The sequence below is a fragment of the Pleurodeles waltl genome, chromosome 12 (genome assembly GCF_031143425.1).
Source record: "Pleurodeles waltl isolate 20211129_DDA chromosome 12, aPleWal1.hap1.20221129, whole genome shotgun sequence".
NCBI lineage: Eukaryota > Metazoa > Chordata > Amphibia > Caudata > Salamandridae > Pleurodeles > Pleurodeles waltl.
In genome coordinates, this window is record NC_090451.1 from 714667681 (window position 1) to 714687373 (window position 19693).

A 19693-nucleotide genomic window follows, 5' to 3' on the forward strand; every position below is an offset into this window, starting at 1 on the left:
GCACAGTGGAGGAGTGAAGTGGTGTCCAGTCACCCATGGTGGCTTTCATTGTGAGGAATTATCAAAAGGATTTACAGAGCCCACTGGTACCGATAAGGTGTCCTCGAGCTGTAAGGGATCACCTGGGGCTGTGTTTGTTAGATTAAAATAAAACTGCAGCTATTAAAAAGACTACAGTTACCAAGCCACTCTTGACTACGAATGAAAGAAATCCACAAGGGATGGGCAAGATGTTGGGTCAAATACAGACACTGATAATTTGAGAACTTTAAAAAATGCACAGAATAAACATTTCAGAAATAGGAAGGTAATGTTTCAATCAATCAGAGTATTTGTAAAGCGCACTACTCATCCGTGGGGGTCTCAAGGCACTGAGGTGGGGGGCACTGGGTTTAAACTGTGACAGGTCATCTGGGGAAGGAGTGGATCACACCACGGAGCGAAGTGGGCAGGTATCTGTCCTGCAAACGTATTGTCCACTTGTTACTGACAGCACTTATGGTGTCCTAAACGCGGATGATATAACTAGATGACAATACATTTCAAACTCTTTACTGGTATGAACTGGGAAAATATTAAAGCCATTGAATTCCTCCTGGGTGTACAAAGGGAGAGAGTAACCGGCGCAGACTCCATCCATTTCACAATCTGAGGATGCTGAGGCAACTTTCTGAAGAACAGTCAATTTCGGTTGGAAAAGGGGGTGAAACATAACTATTCACATTTGCAGAATACATTTAATATTAAACATCTTGGGGAGGCATAAACTGCGATTTACGACATATCAGATCTAGGATTAGTAAACTTTACAGGACTTGGTTTCCGGCATCAAATGAAATTGACAGTTTAGTGATTAAGTTGAAGAGAAAGAATTAAATAGGTCAGCATCTCACTTGATGCTTCCAAACAAGAGCCAAAATCTAATTTGGCGGGAGACTGGCTGAGGAGCTCTTAGATGGTGAAACTGAAATCTGATTCTTAAAGAACTGAACATTACTACTCCCAGGATTGATAAAACTTTCACAAACTCATCGACCAGCATGAGTACACTTTTACCACACAACCACATGTGCTTAAAGCAGATAAACACTATGGGGGTCATTACAACTCCGGCGGTCGGCGTTAATATGGCGGTAAGTACTGCCAACAGGCTGGCGGTACGTACCGCCATATCATGACCGCCAGTGTACCACTCCAACCGCCACGGAGGTAACAGCCGCAGGGTTGGAGAAATCCATCTCCAGCCCGGCAGCCATCATTGTTCCTTCCACGGGATTTTGACCCTACCTACTACCATGGTTTCAGTGGCGTTCGTAAAGCCACGAAAACCATGGCGGTAGGCACTATCAGTGACAGGGAATTCCTTCCCTGCCATGGATAGGGATCTCCTCTCCCCCTCCCTCTTCAGTTGACCCCCCCTCCCTACCTCTCCAAAGCCCCCTCCCCACCCCCCCTACTTTCATGCCTCCCTTCACACACACACACAGACCCATTCACACATACATACATGCATGCATACATCCGCACACACTTCCAAACATACATGCAGACACGCATTTACATGACACAACATGCACGCACTCACACGTCCATACATGCACACATGCTTTCAACACGAAACACACACCCGCATTCACGCACACACAAACATTCACACCCTCTGCACACAACACCCCCTCCTCTGTCAGAGACCCGACTTACCTGGATCCAGGGGGTCTACCGGCAGGAGACGGGGCGATGCTACCACCAGCAGCGCCCGCCAGCAGAACACCGCAAGGCCGTATTATTTGTCATAATACGACTGGCGGGGGTGTACTGGCGTGGCGGTGCTGGTGGTAACAGCGCTACCTTACCGCCATCCACTGGGATGGCCACAGCTGGATTTCTGCCCTTCTTGTGGCGGAAATCCAGGTGTGGTCATAATACGGCGGACAGTTGGTAGCCACAGCGACGGTCTTTGGCGGCCGTCGCCGCGGGGTTAGGCGGTTTTGCCCACCATTGTCATAATGAGGACCTATATTCTGTACATCTATGACTCTCTGTGATTGCTCCTTCTAAATACTTCAACTGAACCTGTTACTGTGGAGCGATGCAACTGAAGGTGATAAAACTAGAACCTCTTCATGACATTACCTTGCAATCCCAGCTAGTACCTGGCACGAAGGACCACCCCGGGGAGGCTTGGTTGGGGGCATGAGCCCCTGATGACTGCTGAACCCAGAGATATGTTTAATTCCACAGGACGCCCAAGTCAACAGAGAGGGCCAACACAATGCGAGCACAAGATTACCCAGAAAACATTGATAATCTGTTACCCGAGGAGCACAGCAATTCACTGTCCTTTTCTTGGTTGCAAGAGTTCTGCTGTTTGTTCGCTGTCATTTCCTGATGCTCCTCAGCTGTCTTCACTGCAAAACATGGCTGAAACACAGATGAAATACCCAGATCTATCAGCTTTCTGAAGTTCCAGCACCTCCAATGGAAGCCCATCAGGAGTCACTGCAACCTGACCCAGCCCACATCACACTCGGACCCTTCACAACTCCATCTGTGTCACTGCAGGCAGAAAACACTTGGCTCCTCTGACCACCACCAGTATCACTCCAGCCAGACCACATCACACTCATCTTCTCTCACTACCACCAGTGTCACTCCAGCCAGAACACATCACACTCACCTTCTCTCACTACCACCAGTGTCACTGCAGCCAGAGCACATCATTCTCAGCTCCTCTCACTACCGCCAGTGTCAATGCAGGCAGAACACACTCAGCTCCTCTCACTTCCACCAGTGTCACTCCAGACAGACCACATCACACTCACCTTCTCTCACTACCACCAGTGTCACTGCAGCCAGAGCACATCATTCTCAGCTCCTCTCACTACCGCCAGTGTCAATGCAGGCAGAACACACTCAGCTCCTCTCACTACCACTAGTGTCACTGCAGGCAGACCACATCACACTCACCTTCTCTCACTACCACCAGTGTCACTGCAGCCAGAGCACATCATTCTCAGCTCCTCGAACTACTGCCAGTGTCAATGCAGGCAGACCACATCACTCTCACCTTCTCTCACTACCACAAGTGTCACTCCAGCTAGACCACATCACACTCACCTTCTCTCACTACCACCAGTGTCACTGCAGCCAGAGCACATCATTCTCAGCTCCTCTCACTACCGCCAGTGTCAATGCAGGCAGAACACACTCAGCTCCTCTCACTACCACTAGTGTCACTGCAGGCAGACCACATCACACTCACCTTCTCTCACTACCACCAGTGTCACTGCAGCCAGAGCACATCATTCTCAGCTCCTCTCACTACCGCCAGTGTCAATGCAGGCAGACCACATCACTCTCACCTTCTCTCACTACCACAAGTGTCACCGCAGCCGGTGCACATCACTCTCAGCTCCTCTCACTACCACTAGTGTCACTGCAGAGCACATCACTCTCAGCTCCTCTCACTACCACTAGTGTCAGTGCAGAGCACATCACTCTCAGCTCCTCTCACTACCACCAGTGTCACTGCAGAGCACATCACTCTCAGCTCCTCGCACTACCACCAGTGTCACTGCAGCCAGAGCACATCACTCTCAGCTCCTCTCACTACCACTAGTGTCACTGCAGCCAGAACACATCACTCTCAGCTCCTCTCACTACCACCAGTGTCACTGCAGAGCACATCACTCTCAGCTCCTCTCACTACCACCAGTGTCACTGCAGAGCACATCACTCTCAGCTCCTCTCACTACCACCAGTGTCACTGCAGAGCACATCACTCTCACCTCCTCTCACTACCACCAGTGTCACTGCAGCCAGAGCACATCACTCTCAGCTCCTCTCACTACCACCAGTGTCACTGCAGAGCACATCACTCTCAGCTCCTCTCACTACCACCAGTGTCACTGCAGCCAGAGCACATCACTCTCAGCTCCTCTCACTACCACCAGTGTCACTGCAGAGCACATCACTCTCAGCTCCTCTCACTACCACCAGTGTCACTGCAGCCAGAGCACATCACTCTCAGCTCCTCTCACTACCACCAGTGTCACTGCAGCCAGAGCACATCACTCTCAGCTCCTCTCACTACCACCAGTGTCACTGCAGAGCACATCACTCTCAGCTCCTCTCACTACCACCAGTGTCACTGCAGAGCACATCACTCTCAGCTCCTCTCACTACCATCAGTGTCACTGCAGAGCACATCACTCTCAGCTCCTCTCACTACCACCAGTGTCACTGCAGAGCACATCACTCTCAGCTCCTCTCACTACCACTAGTGTCACTGCAGAGCACATCACTCTCAGCTCCTCTCACTACCACCAGTGTCACTGCAGCCAGAGCACATCACTCTCAGGTCCTCTCACTACCACTAGTGTCACTGCAGCCAGAGCACATCACTCTCAGCTCCTCTCACTACCACCAGTGTCACTGCAGCCAGAGCACATCACTCTCAGCTCCTCTCACTACCACTAGTGTCACTGCAGAGCACATCACTCTCAGCTCCTCTCACTACCACCAGTGTCACTGCAGAGCACATCACTCTCAGCTCCTCTCACTACCACTAGTGTCACTGCAGAGCACATCACTCTCAGCTCCTCTCACTACCACCAGTGTCACTGCAGAGCACATCACTCTCAGCTCCTCTCACTACCACCAGTGTCACTGCAGAGCACATCACTCTCAGCTCCTCTCACTACCACCAGTGTCACTGCAGAGCACATCACACTCAGCTCCTCTCACTACCACCAGTGTCACTGCAGAGCACATCACTCTCAGCTCCTCTCACTACCACTAGTGTCAGTGCAGAGCACATCACTCTCAGCTCCTCTCACTGCCACCAGTGTCACTGCAGAGCACATCATTCTCAGCTCCTCTCACTACCACCAGTGTCACTGCAGCCAGAGCACATCACTCTCAGCTCCTCTCACTACCACTAGTGTCACTGCAGAGCACATCACTCTCAGCTCCTCTCACTACCACCAGTGTCAGTGCAGAGCACATCACTCTCAGCTCCTCTCACTACCACCAGTGTCACTGCAGAGCACATCACTCTCAGCTCCTCTCACTACCACCAGTCTCACTGCAGAGCACATCACTCTCAGCTCCTCTCACTACCACCAGTGTCAGTGCAGAGCACATCACTCTCAGCTCCTCTCACTACCACCAGTGTCACTGCAGCCAGAGCACATCACTCTCAGCTCCTCTCACTACCACCAGTGTCACTGCAGAGCACATCACTCTCAGCTCCTCTCACTACCACCAGTGTCACTGCAGAGCACATCACTCTCAGCTCCTCTCACTACCACCAGTGTCACTGCAGAGCACATCACTCTCAGCTCCTCTCACTACCACTAGTGTCAGTGCAGAGCACATCACTCTCAGCTCCTCTCACTACCACCAGTGTCACTGCAGAGCACATCATTCTCAGCTCCTCTCACTACCACCAGTGTCACTGCAGCCAGAGCACATCACTCTCAGCTCCTCTCACTACCACCAGTGTCACTGCAGAGCACATCACTCTCAGCTCCTCTCACTACCACCAGTGTCACTGCAGAGCACATCACTCTCAGCTCCTCTCACTACCACCAGTGTCACTGCAGCCAGAGCACATCACTCTCAGCTCCTCTCACTACCACCAGTGTCACTGCAGAGCACATCACTCTCAGCTCCTCTCACTACCACTAGTGTCACTGCAGAGCACATCACTCTCAGCTCCTCTCACTACCACCAGTGTCAGTGCAGAGCACATCACTCTCAGCTCCTCTCACTACCACCAGTGTCACTGCAGAGCACATCACTCTCAGCTCCTCTCACTACCACCAGTGTCACTGCAGAGCACATCACTCTCAGCTCCTCTCACTACCACCAGTGTCAGTGCAGAGCACATCACTCTCAGCTCCTCTCACTACCACCAGTGTCACTGCAGCCAGAGCACATCACTCTCAGCTCCTCTCACTACCACCAGTGTCACTGCAGAGCACATCACTCTCAGCTCCTCTCACTACCACCAGTGTCAGTGCAGAGCACATCACTCTCAGCTCCTCTCACTACCACCAGTGTCACTGCAGAGCACATCACTCTCAGCTCCTCTACCACCAGTGTCACTGCAGAGCACATCACTCTCAGCTCCTCTCACTACCACCTGTGTCACTGCAGCCAGAACACATCACTCTCAGCTCCTCTCACTACCACCAGTGTCACTGCAGAGCACATCACTCTCAGCTCCTCGCACTACCACCAGTGTCACTGCAGCCAGAGCACATCACTCTCAGGTCCTCTCACTACCACCAGTGTCACTGCAGCCAGAGCACATCACTCTCAGGTCCTCTCACTACCACTAGTGTCACTGCAGAGCACATCATTCTCAGCTCCTCTCACTACCACCAGTGTCACTGCAGAGCACATCACTCTCAGCTCCTCTCACTACCACCAGTGTCACTGCAGAGCACATCACTCTCAGCTCCTCTCACTACCACCAGTGTCACTGCAGAGCACATCACTCTCAGCTCCTCTCACTACCACCAGTGTCACTGCAGAGCACATCACTCTCAGCTCCTCTCACTACCACCAGTGTCACTGCAGAGCACATCACTCTCAGCTCCTCTCACTACCACCAGTGTCAGTGCAGAGCACATCACTCTCAGCTCCTCTCCCTACCACCAGTGTCACTGCAGAGCACATCACTCTCAGCTCCTCTACCACCAGTGTCACTGCAGAGCACATCACTCTCAGCTCCTCTCGCAACCAGTGTCACTGCAGCCAGAACACATCACTCTCAGCTCCTCTCACTACCACCAGTGTCACTGCAGAGCACATCACTCTCAGCTCCTCGCACTACCACCAGTGTCACTGCAGCCAGAGCACATCACTCTCAGCTCCTCTCACTACCACTAGTGTCACTGCAGAGCACATCACTCTCAGCTCCTCTCACTACCACCAGTGTCAGTGCAGAGCACATCACTCTCAGCTCCTCTCACTACCACCAGTGTCACTGCAGAGCACGTCACTCTCAGCTCCTCTCACTACCACCAGTGTCACTGCAGAGCACATCACTCTCAGCTCCTCTCACTACCACCAGTGTCAGTGCAGAGCACATCACTCTCAGCTCCTCTCACTACCACCAGTGTCACTGCAGCCAGAGCACATCACTCTCAGCTCCTCTCACTACCACCAGTGTCACTGCAGAGCATATCACTCTCAGCTCCTCTCACTACCACCAGTGTCACTGCAGAGCACATCACTCTCAGCTCCTCTCACTACCACCAGTGTCACTGCAGAGCACATCACTCTCAGCTCCTCTCACTACCACTAGTGTCAGTGCAGAGCACATCACTCTCAGCTCCTCTCACTACCACCAGTGTCACTGCAGAGCACATCATTCTCAGCTCCTCTCACTACCACCAGTGTCATTGCAGCCAGAGCACATCACTCTCAGCTCCTCTCACTACCACCAGTGTCACTGCAGAGCACATCACTCTCAGCTCCTCTCACTACCACCAGTGTCACTGCAGAGCACATCACTCTCAGCTCCTCTCACTACCACCAGTGTCACTGCAGCCAGAGCACATCACTCTCAGCTCCTCTCACTACCACCAGTGTCACTGCAGAGCACAGCACTCTCAGCTCCTCTCACTACCACTAGTGTCACTGCAGAGCACATCACTCTCAGCTCCTCTCACTACCACCAGTGTCAGTGCAGAGCACATCACTCTCAGCTCCTCTCACTACCACCAGTGTCACTGCAGCCAGAGCACATCACTCTCAGCTCCTCTCACTACCACCAGTGTCACTGCAGAGCACATCACTCTCAGCTCCTCTCACTACCACCAGTGTCACTGCAGAGCACATCACTCTCAGCTCCTCTCACTGCCACCAGTGTCAGTGCAGAGCACATCACTCTCAGCTCCTCTCATTACCACCAGTGTCACTGCAGAGCACATCAATCTCAGCTCCTCTACCACCAGTGTCACTGCAGAGCACATCACTCTCAGCTCCTCTCACTACCACCAGTGTCACTGCAGCCAGAACACATCACTCTCAGCTCCTCTCACTACCACCAGTGTCACTGCAGAGCACATCACTCTCAGCTCCTCGCACTACCACCAGTGTCACTGCAGCCAGAGCACATCACTCTCAGGTCCTCTCACTACCACCAGTGTCACTGCAGCCAGAGCACATCACTCTCAGGTCCTCTCACTACTACTAGTGTCACTGCAGAGCACATCATTCTCAGCTCCTCTCACTACCACCAGTGTCACTGCAGACCACATCACTTTCAGCTGCTCTCACTACCACTAGTGTCACTGCAGAGCACATCACTCTCAGCTCCTCTCACTACCACCAGTGTCACTGCAGAGCACATCACTCTCAGCTCCTCTCACTACCACCAGTGTCACTGCAGAGCACATCACTCTCAGCTCCTCTCACTACCACCAGTGTCACTGCAGAGCACATCACTCTCAGCTCCTCTCACTACCACCAGTGTCACTGCAGAGCACATCATTCTCAGCTCCTCTCACTACCACCAGTGTCAGTGCAGAGCACATCACTCTCAGCTCCTCTCACTACCACCAGTGTCACTGCAGAGCACATCACTCTCAGCTCCTCTACCACCAGTGTCACTGCAGAGCACATCACTCTCAGCTCCTCTCACTACCACCAGTGTCACTGCAGCCAGAACACATCACTCTCAGCTCCTCTCACTACCACCAGTGTCACTGCAGAGCACATCACTCTCAGCTCCTCGCACTACCACCAGTGTCACTGCAGCCAGAGCACATCACTCTCAGCTCCTCTCACTACCACCAGTGTCACTGCAGAGCACATCACTCTCAGCTCCTCTCACTACCACCAGTGTCACTGCAGCCAGAGCACATCACACTCAGCTCCTCTCACTACCGCCAGTGTCAATGCAGGCAGAGCACATCACTCTCAGCTCCTCTCACTACCACCAGTGTCACTGCAGCCAGAGCACATCACTCTCAGCTCCTCTCACTACCACCAGTGTCACTGCAGAGCACATCACTCTCAGCTCCTCTCACTACCACCAGTGTCACTGCAGCCAGAGCACATCACTCTCAGCTCCTCTCACTACCACCAGTGTCACTGCAGAGCACATCACTCTCAGCTCCTCTCACTACCACCAGTGTCACTGCAGCCAGAGCACATCACTCTCAGCTCCTCTCACTACCACCAGTGTCACTGCAGCCAGAGCACATCACTCTCAGGTCCTCTCACTACCACTAGAGTCACTGCAGCCAGAACACATCACTCTCAGCTCCTCTCACTACCACTAGTGTCACTGCAGCCAGAGCACATCACTCTCAGCTCCTCTCACTACCACCAGTGTCACTGCAGAGCACATCACTCTCAGCTCCTCTCACTACCACCAGTGTCACTGCAGCCAGAACACATCACTCTCAGCTCCTCTCACAACCACCAGTGTCACTGCAGAGCACATCACTCTCAGCTCCTCTCACTACCACTAGTGTCACTGCAGAGCACATCACTCTCAGCTCCTCTCACTACCACCAGTGTCAGTGTAGAGCACATCACTCTGAGCTCCTCTCACTACCACCAGTGTCACTGCAGAGCACATCACTCTCAGCTCCTCTCACTACCACTAGTGTCAGTGCAGAGCACATCACTCTCAGCTCTCACTACCACCAGTGTCACTGCAGAGCACATCACTCTCAGCTCCTCGCACTACCACCAGTGTCACTGCAGCCAGAGCACATCACTCTCAGCTCCTCTCACTACCACCAGTGTCACTGCAGAGCACATCACTCTCAGCTCCTCTCACTACCACCAGTGTCACTGCAGAGCACATCACTCTCACTACCACCAGTGTCACTGCAGCCAGAACACATCACTCTCAGCTCCTCTCACTACCACCAGTGTCACTGCAGAGCACATCACTCTCAGCTCCTCTCACTACCACCAGTGTCACTGCAGAGCACATCACTCTCAGCTCCTCTCACTACCACCAGTGTCACTGCAGCCAGAACACATCACTCTCAGCTCCTCTCACTACCACCAGTGTCACTGCAGAGCACACCACTCTCAGCTCCTCTCACTACCACCAGTGTCACTGCAGAGCACATCACTCTCAGCTGCTCTCACTACCACCAGTGTCACTGCAGAGCACATCACTCTCAGCTCCTCTCACTACCACCAGTGTCACTGCAGAGCACATCACTCTCAGCTCCTCTCACTACCACCAGTGTCACTGCAGAGCACATCATTCTCAGCTCCTCTCACTACCACCAGTGTCACTGCAGCCAGAGCACATCACTCTCAGCTCCTCTCACTACCACCAGTGTCACTGCAGAGCACATCATTCTCAGCTCCTCTCACTACCACCAGTGTCACTGCAGCCAGAGCACATCACTCTCAGCTCCTCTCACTACCACCAGTGTCACTGCAGAGCACATCACTCTCAGGTCCTCTCACTACCACTAGTGTCACTGCAGAGCACATCACACTCAGCTCCTCTCACTACCACCAGTGTCACTGCAGAGCACATCACTCTCAGCTCCTCTCACTACCACCAGTGTCACTGCAGAGCACATCACTCTCAGCTCCTCTCACTACCACCAGTGTCAGTGCAGAGCACATCACTCTCAGCTCCTCTCACTACCACCAGTGTCACTGCAGAGCACATCACTCTCAGCTCCTCTACCACCAGTGTCACTGCAGAGCACATCACTCTCAGCTCCTCTCACTACCACCTGTGTCACTGCAGCCAGAACACATCACTCTCAGCTCCTCTCACTACCACCAGTGTCACTGCAGAGCACATCACTCTCAGCTCCTCGCACTACCACCAGTGTCACTGCAGCCAGAGCACATCACTCTCAGGTCCTCTCACAACCACCAGTGTCACTGCAGCCAGAGCACATCACTCTCAGGTCCTCTCACTACCACTAGTGTCACTGCAGAGCACATCATTCTCAGCTCCTCTCACTACCACCAGTGTCACTGCAGAGCACATCACTCTCAGCTCCTCTCACTACCACCAGTGTCACTGCAGAGCACATCACTCTCAGCTCCTCTCACTACCACCAGTGTCACTGCAGAGCACATCACTCTCAGCTCCTCTCACTACCACCAGTGTCACTGCAGAGCACATCACTCTCAGCTCCTCTCACTACCACCAGTGTCACTGCAGAGCACATCACTCTCAGCTCCTCTCACTACCACCAGTGTCAGTGCAGAGCACATCACTCTCAGCTCCTCTCCCTACCACCAGTGTCACTGCAGAGCACATCACTCTCAGCTCCTCTACCACCAGTGTCACTGCAGAGCACATCACTCTCAGCTCCTCTCGCAACCAGTGTCACTGCAGCCAGAACACATCACTCTCAGCTCCTCTCACTACCACCAGTGTCACTGCAGAGCACATCACTCTCAGCTCCTCGCACTACCACCAGTGTCACTGCAGCCAGAGCACATCACTCTCAGCTCCTCTCACTACCACTAGTGTCACTGCAGAGCACATCACTCTCAGCTCCTCTCACTACCACCAGTGTCAGTGCAGAGCACATCACTCTCAGCTCCTCTCACTACCACCAGTGTCACTGCAGAGCACGTCACTCTCAGCTCCTCTCACTACCACCAGTGTCACTGCAGAGCACATCACTCTCAGCTCCTCTCACTACCACCAGTGTCAGTGCAGAGCACATCACTCTCAGCTCCTCTCACTACCACCAGTGTCACTGCAGCCAGAGCACATCACTCTCAGCTCCTCTCACTACCACCAGTGTCACTGCAGAGCATATCACTCTCAGCTCCTCTCACTACCACCAGTGTCACTGCAGAGCACATCACTCTCAGCTCCTCTCACTACCACCAGTGTCACTGCAGAGCACATCACTCTCAGCTCCTCTCACTACCACTAGTGTCAGTGCAGAGCACATCACTCTCAGCTCCTCTCACTACCACCAGTGTCACTGCAGAGCACATCATTCTCAGCTCCTCTCACTACCACCAGTGTCATTGCAGCCAGAGCACATCACTCTCAGCTCCTCTCACTACCACCAGTGTCACTGCAGAGCACATCACTCTCAGCTCCTCTCACTACCACCAGTGTCACTGCAGAGCACATCACTCTCAGCTCCTCTCACTACCACCAGTGTCACTGCAGCCAGAGCACATCACTCTCAGCTCCTCTCACTACCACCAGTGTCACTGCAGAGCACAGCACTCTCAGCTCCTCTCACTACCACTAGTGTCACTGCAGAGCACATCACTCTCAGCTCCTCTCACTACCACCAGTGTCAGTGCAGAGCACATCACTCTCAGCTCCTCTCACTACCACCAGTGTCACTGCAGCCAGAGCACATCACTCTCAGCTCCTCTCACTACCACCAGTGTCACTGCAGAGCACATCACTCTCAGCTCCTCTCACTACCACCAGTGTCACTGCAGAGCACATCACTCTCAGCTCCTCTCACTGCCACCAGTGTCAGTGCAGAGCACATCACTCTCAGCTCCTCTCATTACCACCAGTGTCACTGCAGAGCACATCAATCTCAGCTCCTCTACCACCAGTGTCACTGCAGAGCACATCACTCTCAGCTCCTCTCACTACCACCAGTGTCACTGCAGCCAGAACACATCACTCTCAGCTCCTCTCACTACCACCAGTGTCACTGCAGAGCACATCACTCTCAGCTCCTCGCACTACCACCAGTGTCACTGCAGCCAGAGCACATCACTCTCAGGTCCTCTCACTACCACCAGTGTCACTGCAGCCAGAGCACATCACTCTCAGGTCCTCTCACTACTACTAGTGTCACTGCAGAGCACATCATTCTCAGCTCCTCTCACTACCACCAGTGTCACTGCAGACCACATCACTTTCAGCTGCTCTCACTACCACTAGTGTCACTGCAGAGCACATCACTCTCAGCTCCTCTCACTACCACCAGTGTCACTGCAGAGCACATCACTCTCAGCTCCTCTCACTACCACCAGTGTCACTGCAGAGCACATCACTCTCAGCTCCTCTCACTACCACCAGTGTCACTGCAGAGCACATCACTCTCAGCTCCTCTCACTACCACCAGTGTCACTGCAGAGCACATCATTCTCAGCTCCTCTCACTACCACCAGTGTCAGTGCAGAGCACATCACTCTCAGCTCCTCTCACTACCACCAGTGTCACTGCAGAGCACATCACTCTCAGCTCCTCTACCACCAGTGTCACTGCAGAGCACATCACTCTCAGCTCCTCTCACTACCACCAGTGTCACTGCAGCCAGAACACATCACTCTCAGCTCCTCTCACTACCACCAGTGTCACTGCAGAGCACATCACTCTCAGCTCCTCGCACTACCACCAGTGTCACTGCAGCCAGAGCACATCACTCTCAGCTCCTCTCACTACCACCAGTGTCACTGCAGAGCACATCACTCTCAGCTCCTCTCACTACCACCAGTGTCACTGCAGCCAGAGCACATCACACTCAGCTCCTCTCACTACCGCCAGTGTCAATGCAGGCAGAGCACATCACTCTCAGCTCCTCTCACTACCACCAGTGTCACTGCAGCCAGAGCACATCACTCTCAGCTCCTCTCACTACCACCAGTGTCACTGCAGAGCACATCACTCTCAGCTCCTCTCACTACCACCAGTGTCACTGCAGCCAGAGCACATCACTCTCAGCTCCTCTCACTACCACCAGTGTCACTGCAGAGCACATCACTCTCAGCTCCTCTCACTACCACCAGTGTCACTGCAGCCAGAGCACATCACTCTCAGCTCCTCTCACTACCACCAGTGTCACTGCAGCCAGAGCACATCACTCTCAGGTCCTCTCACTACCACTAGAGTCACTGCAGCCAGAACACATCACTCTCAGCTCCTCTCACTACCACTAGTGTCACTGCAGCCAGAGCACATCACTCTCAGCTCCTCTCACTACCACCAGTGTCACTGCAGAGCACATCACTCTCAGCTCCTCTCACTACCACCAGTGTCACTGCAGCCAGAACACATCACTCTCAGCTCCTCTCACAACCACCAGTGTCACTGCAGAGCACATCACTCTCAGCTCCTCTCACTACCACTAGTGTCACTGCAGAGCACATCACTCTCAGCTCCTCTCACTACCACCAGTGTCAGTGTAGAGCACATCACTCTGAGCTCCTCTCACTACCACCAGTGTCACTGCAGAGCACATCACTCTCAGCTCCTCTCACTACCACTAGTGTCAGTGCAGAGCACATCACTCTCAGCTCTCACTACCACCAGTGTCACTGCAGAGCACATCACTCTCAGCTCCTCGCACTACCACCAGTGTCACTGCAGCCAGAGCACATCACTCTCAGCTCCTCTCACTACCACCAGTGTCACTGCAGAGCACATCACTCTCAGCTCCTCTCACTACCACCAGTGTCACTGCAGAGCACATCACTCTCACTACCACCAGTGTCACTGCAGCCAGAACACATCACTCTCAGCTCCTCTCACTACCACCAGTGTCACTGCAGAGCACATCACTCTCAGCTCCTCTCACTACCACCAGTGTCACTGCAGAGCACATCACTCTCAGCTCCTCTCACTACCACCAGTGTCACTGCAGCCAGAACACATCACTCTCAGCTCCTCTCACTACCACCAGTGTCACTGCAGAGCACACCACTCTCAGCTCCTCTCACTACCACCAGTGTCACTGCAGAGCACATCACTCTCAGCTGCTCTCACTACCACCAGTGTCACTGCAGAGCACATCACTCTCAGCTCCTCTCACTACCACCAGTGTCACTGCAGAGCACATCACTCTCAGCTCCTCTCACTACCACCAGTGTCACTGCAGAGCACATCATTCTCAGCTCCTCTCACTACCACCAGTGTCACTGCAGCCAGAGCACATCACTCTCAGCTCCTCTCACTACCACCAGTGTCACTGCAGAGCACATCATTCTCAGCTCCTCTCACTACCACCAGTGTCACTGCAGCCAGAGCACATCACTCTCAGCTCCTCTCACTACCACCAGTGTCACTGCAGAGCACATCACTCTCAGGTCCTCTCACTACCACTAGTGTCACTGCAGAGCACATCACACTCAGCTCCTCTCACTACCACCAGTGTCACTGCAGAGCACATCACTCTCAGCTCCTCTCACTACCACCAGTGTCACTGCAGAGCACATCACTCTCAGTTCCTCGCACTACCACCAGTGTCACTGCAGCCAGAGCACATCACTCTCAGCTCCTCTCACTACCACCAGTGTCACTGCAGAGCACATCACTCTCAGCTCCTCTCACTACCACCAGTGTCACTGCAGCCAGAGCACATCACTCTCAGCTCCTCTCACTACCACCAGTGTCACTGCAGAGCACATCACTCTCAGCTCCTCTCACTACCACCAGTGTCACTGCAGAGCACATCACTCTCAGCTCCTCTCACTACCACTAGTGTCACTGCAGCCAGAGCACATCACTCTCAGCTCCTCTCACTACCACCAGTGTCACTGCAGAGCACATCACTCTCAGCTCCTCTCACTACCACCAGTGTCAGTGCAGAGCATATCACTCTCAGCTCCTCTCACTACCACCAGTGTCACTGCAGCCAGAGCACATCACTCTCAGCTCCTCTCACTACCACCAGTGTCACTGCAGAGCACATCACTCTCAGCTCCTCTCACTACCACTAGTGTCACTGCAGCCAGAGCACATCACTCTCAGCTCCTCTCACTACCACTAGTGTCACTGCAGAGCACATCACTCTCAGCTCCTCTCACTACCACCAGTGTCACTGCAGAGCACATCACTCTCAGCTCCTCTCACTACCACCAGTGTCACTGCAGCCAGAGCACATCACTCTCAGCTCCTCTCACTACCACCAGTGTCACTGCAGAGCACATCACTCTCAGCTCCTCTCACTACCACTAGTGTCACTGCAGAGCACATCACTCTCAGCTCCTCTCACTACCACCAGTGTCACTGCAGAGCACATCACTCTCAGCTCCTCTCACTACCACCAGTGTCAGTGCAGAGCACATCACTCTCAGCTCCTCTCCCTACCACCAGTGTCACTGCAGAGCACATCACTCTCAGCTCCTCTCACTACCGCCAGTGTCACTGCAGAGCACATCACTCTCAGCTCCTCTCACTACCACCAGTGTCACTGCAGCCAGAGCACATCACTCTCAGCTCCTCTCACTACCACCAGTGTCACTGCAGAGCACATCACTCTCAGCTCCTCTCACTACCACTAGTGTCACTGCAGCCAGAGCACATCACTCTCAGCTCCTCTCACTACCACCAGTGTCACTGCAGAGCACATCACTCTCAGCTCCTCTCACTACCACCAGTGTCACTGCAGAGCACATCACTCTCAGCTCCTCTCACTACCACCAGTGTCACTGCAGCCAGAGCACATCACTCTCAGCTCCTCTCACTACCACCAGTGTCACTGCAGAGCACATCACTCTCAGCTCCTCTCACTACCACCAGTGTCACTGCAGAGCACATCACTCTCAGCTCCTCTCACTACCACCAGTGTCACTGCAGAGCACATCACACTCAGCTCCTCTCACTACCACCAGTGTCACTGCAGAGCACATCACTCTCAGCTCCTCTCACTACCACTAGTGTCACTGCAGAGCACATCACTCTCAGCTCATCTACCACCAGTGTCACTGCAGAGCACATCACACTCAGCTCCTCTCACTACCACCAGTGTCACTGCAGAGCACATCACTCTCAGCTCCTCTCACTACCACCAGTGTCACTGCAGAGCACATCACTCTCAGCTCCTCTCACTACCACCAGTGTCACTGCAGAGCACATCACTCTCAGCTCCTCTCACTACCACCAGTGTCACTGCAGAGCACATCACTCTCAGCTCCTCTCACTACCACTAGTGTCAGTGCAGAGCACATCAGTCTCAGCTCCTCTCACTACCACCAGTGTCACTGCAGAGCACATCATTCTCAGCTCCTCTCACTACCACCAGTGTCACTGCAGCCAGAGCACATCACTCTCAGCTCCTCTCACTACCACTAGTGTCACTGCAGAGCACATCACTCTCAGCTCCTCTCACTACCACCAGTGTCAGTGCAGAGCACATCACTCTCAGCTCCTCTCACTACCACCAGTGTCACTGCAGAGCACATCACTCTCAGCTCCTCTCACTACCACCAGTGTCACTGCAGAGCACATCACTCTCAGCTCCTCTCACTACCACCAGTGTCACTGCAGAGCACATCACTCTCAGCTCCTCTCACTACCACCAGTGTCACTGCAGAGCACATCACTCTCAGCTCCTCTCACTACCACCAGTGTCAGTGCAGAGCACATCCCTCTCAGCTCCTCTCACTACCACCAGTGTCACTGCAGCCAGAGCACATCACTCTCAGCTCCTCTCACTACCACCAGTGTCACTGCAGAGCATATCACTCTCAGCTCCTCTCACTACCACCAGTGTCACTGCAGAGCACATCACTCTCAGCTCCTCTCACTACCACCAGTGTCACTGCAGAGCACATCACTCTCAGCTCCTCTCACTACCACTAGTGTCAGTGCAGAGCACATCACTCTCAGCTCCTCTCACTACCACCAGTGTCACTGCAGAGCACATCATTCTCAGCTCCTCTCACTACCACCAGTGTCACTGCAGCCAGAGCACATCACTCTCAGCTCCTCTCACTACCACCAGTGTCACTGCAGAGCACATCACTCTCAGCTCCTCTCACTACCACCAGTGTCACTGCAGAGCACATCACTCTCAGCTCCTCTCACTACCACTAGTGTCACTGCAGAGCACATCACTCTCAGGTCCTCTCACTACCACTAGTGTCACTGCAGAGCACATCACACTCAGCTCCTCTCACTACCACCAGTGTCACTGCAGAGCACATCACTCTCAGCTCCTCTCACTACCACCAGTGTCACTGCAGAGCACATCACTCTCAGCTCCTCGCACTACCACCAGTGTCACTGCAGCCAGAGCACATCACTCTCAGCTCCTCTCACTACCACCAGTGTCACTGCAGAGCACATCACACTCAGCTCCTCTCACTACCACCAGTGTCACTGCAGAGCACATCACTCTCAGCTCCTCTCACTACCACTAGTGTCACTGCAGAGCACATCACTCTCAGCTCCTCTCACTACCACTAGTGTCACTGCAGCCAGAGCACATCACTCTCAGCTCCTCTCACTACCACTAGTGTCACTGCAGCCAGAGCACATCACTCTCAGCTCCTCTCACTACCACCAGTGTCACTGCAGAGCACATCACTCTCAGCTCCTCTCACTACCACTAGTGTCACTGCACAGCACATCACACTCAGCTCCTCTCACTACCACCAGTGTCACTGAAGAGCACATCACACTCGGCTCCTCTCACTACCACCAGTGTCACTGTAGAGCACATCACACTCAGCTCCTCTCACTACCACCAGTGTCACTGCAGAGCACATCACTCTCAGCTCCTCTCACTACCACCAGTGTCACTGCAGCCAGAGCACATCACTCTCAGCTCCTCTCACTACCACTAGTGTCACTGCAGCCAGAACACATCACTCTCAGCTCCTCTCACTACCACTAGTGTCACTGCAGAGCACATCACTCTCAGCTCCTCTCACTACCACCAGTGTCACTGCAGCCAGAGCACATCACTCTCAGCTCCTCTCACTACCACTAGTGTCACTGCAGAGCACATCACTCTCAGCTCCTCTCACTACCACCAGTGTCACTGCAGAGCACATCACACTCAGCTCCTCTCACTACCACCAGTGTCAGTGCAGAGCACATCACTCTCAGCTCCTCTCACTACCACCAGTGTCACTGCAGCCAGAGCACATCACTCTCAGCTCCTCTCACTACCACCAGTGTCACTGCAGAGCACATCACTCTCAGCTCCTCTCACTACCACCAGTGTCACTGCAGAGCACATCACTCTCAGCTCCTCTCACTACCACCAGTGTCACTGCAGAGCACATCACTCTCAGCTCCTCTCACTACCACCAGTGTCAGTGCAGAGCACATCACTCTCAGCTCCTCTCACTACCACCAGTGTCACTGCAGAGCACATCACTCTCAGCTCCTCTCACTACCGCCAGTGTCACTGCAGAGCACATCACTCTCAGCTCCTCTCACTACCACCAGTGTCACTGCAGCCAGAGCACATCACTCTCAGCTCCTCTCACTACCACCAGTGTCACTGCAGAGCACATCACTCTCAGCTCCTCTCACTACCACTAGTGTCACTGCAGCCAGAGCACATCACTCTCAGCTCCTCTCACTACCACTAGTGTCACTGCAGAGCACATCACTCTCAGGTCCTCTCACTACCACTAGTGTCCCTGCAGAGCACATCACACTCAGCTCCTCTCACTACCACCAGTGTCACTGCAGAGCACATCACTCTCAGCTCCTCTCACTACCACCAGTGTCACTGCAGAGCACATCACTCTCAGCTCCTCTCACTACCACTAGTGTCACTGCAGCCAGAGCACATCACTCTCAGCTCCTCTCACTACCACCAGTGTCACTGCAGAGCACATCACTCTCAGCTCCTCTCACTACCACCAGTGTCAGTGCAGAGCACATCACTCACAGCTCCTCTCACTACCACTAGTGTCACTGCAGAGCACATCACTCTCAGCTCCTCTCACTACCACCAGTGTCACTGCAGAGCACATCACTCTCAGCTCCTCTCACTACCACCAG

At 53.5% G+C, this 19693-nt stretch overlaps 1 protein-coding gene across 2 annotated transcripts in view; it reads right to left on the bottom strand.

Moving 5' to 3' along the window:
- The window catches only part of LOC138266958 (zinc finger protein 271-like), a 150628-nt gene that overhangs the window by 55967 nt on the left and 74968 nt on the right, over positions 1 to 19693 (bottom strand). Inside the window, exon 2 of one of the 2 annotated variants that reach the window (XM_069215760.1) lies at positions 2316 to 2421. In XM_069215760.1, coding sequence (XP_069071861.1) covers positions 2316 to 2382 — 67 coding nt within the window. In that variant the 5' untranslated portion in view covers positions 2383 to 2421. The other variant, XM_069215761.1, reaches the window with a different exon arrangement.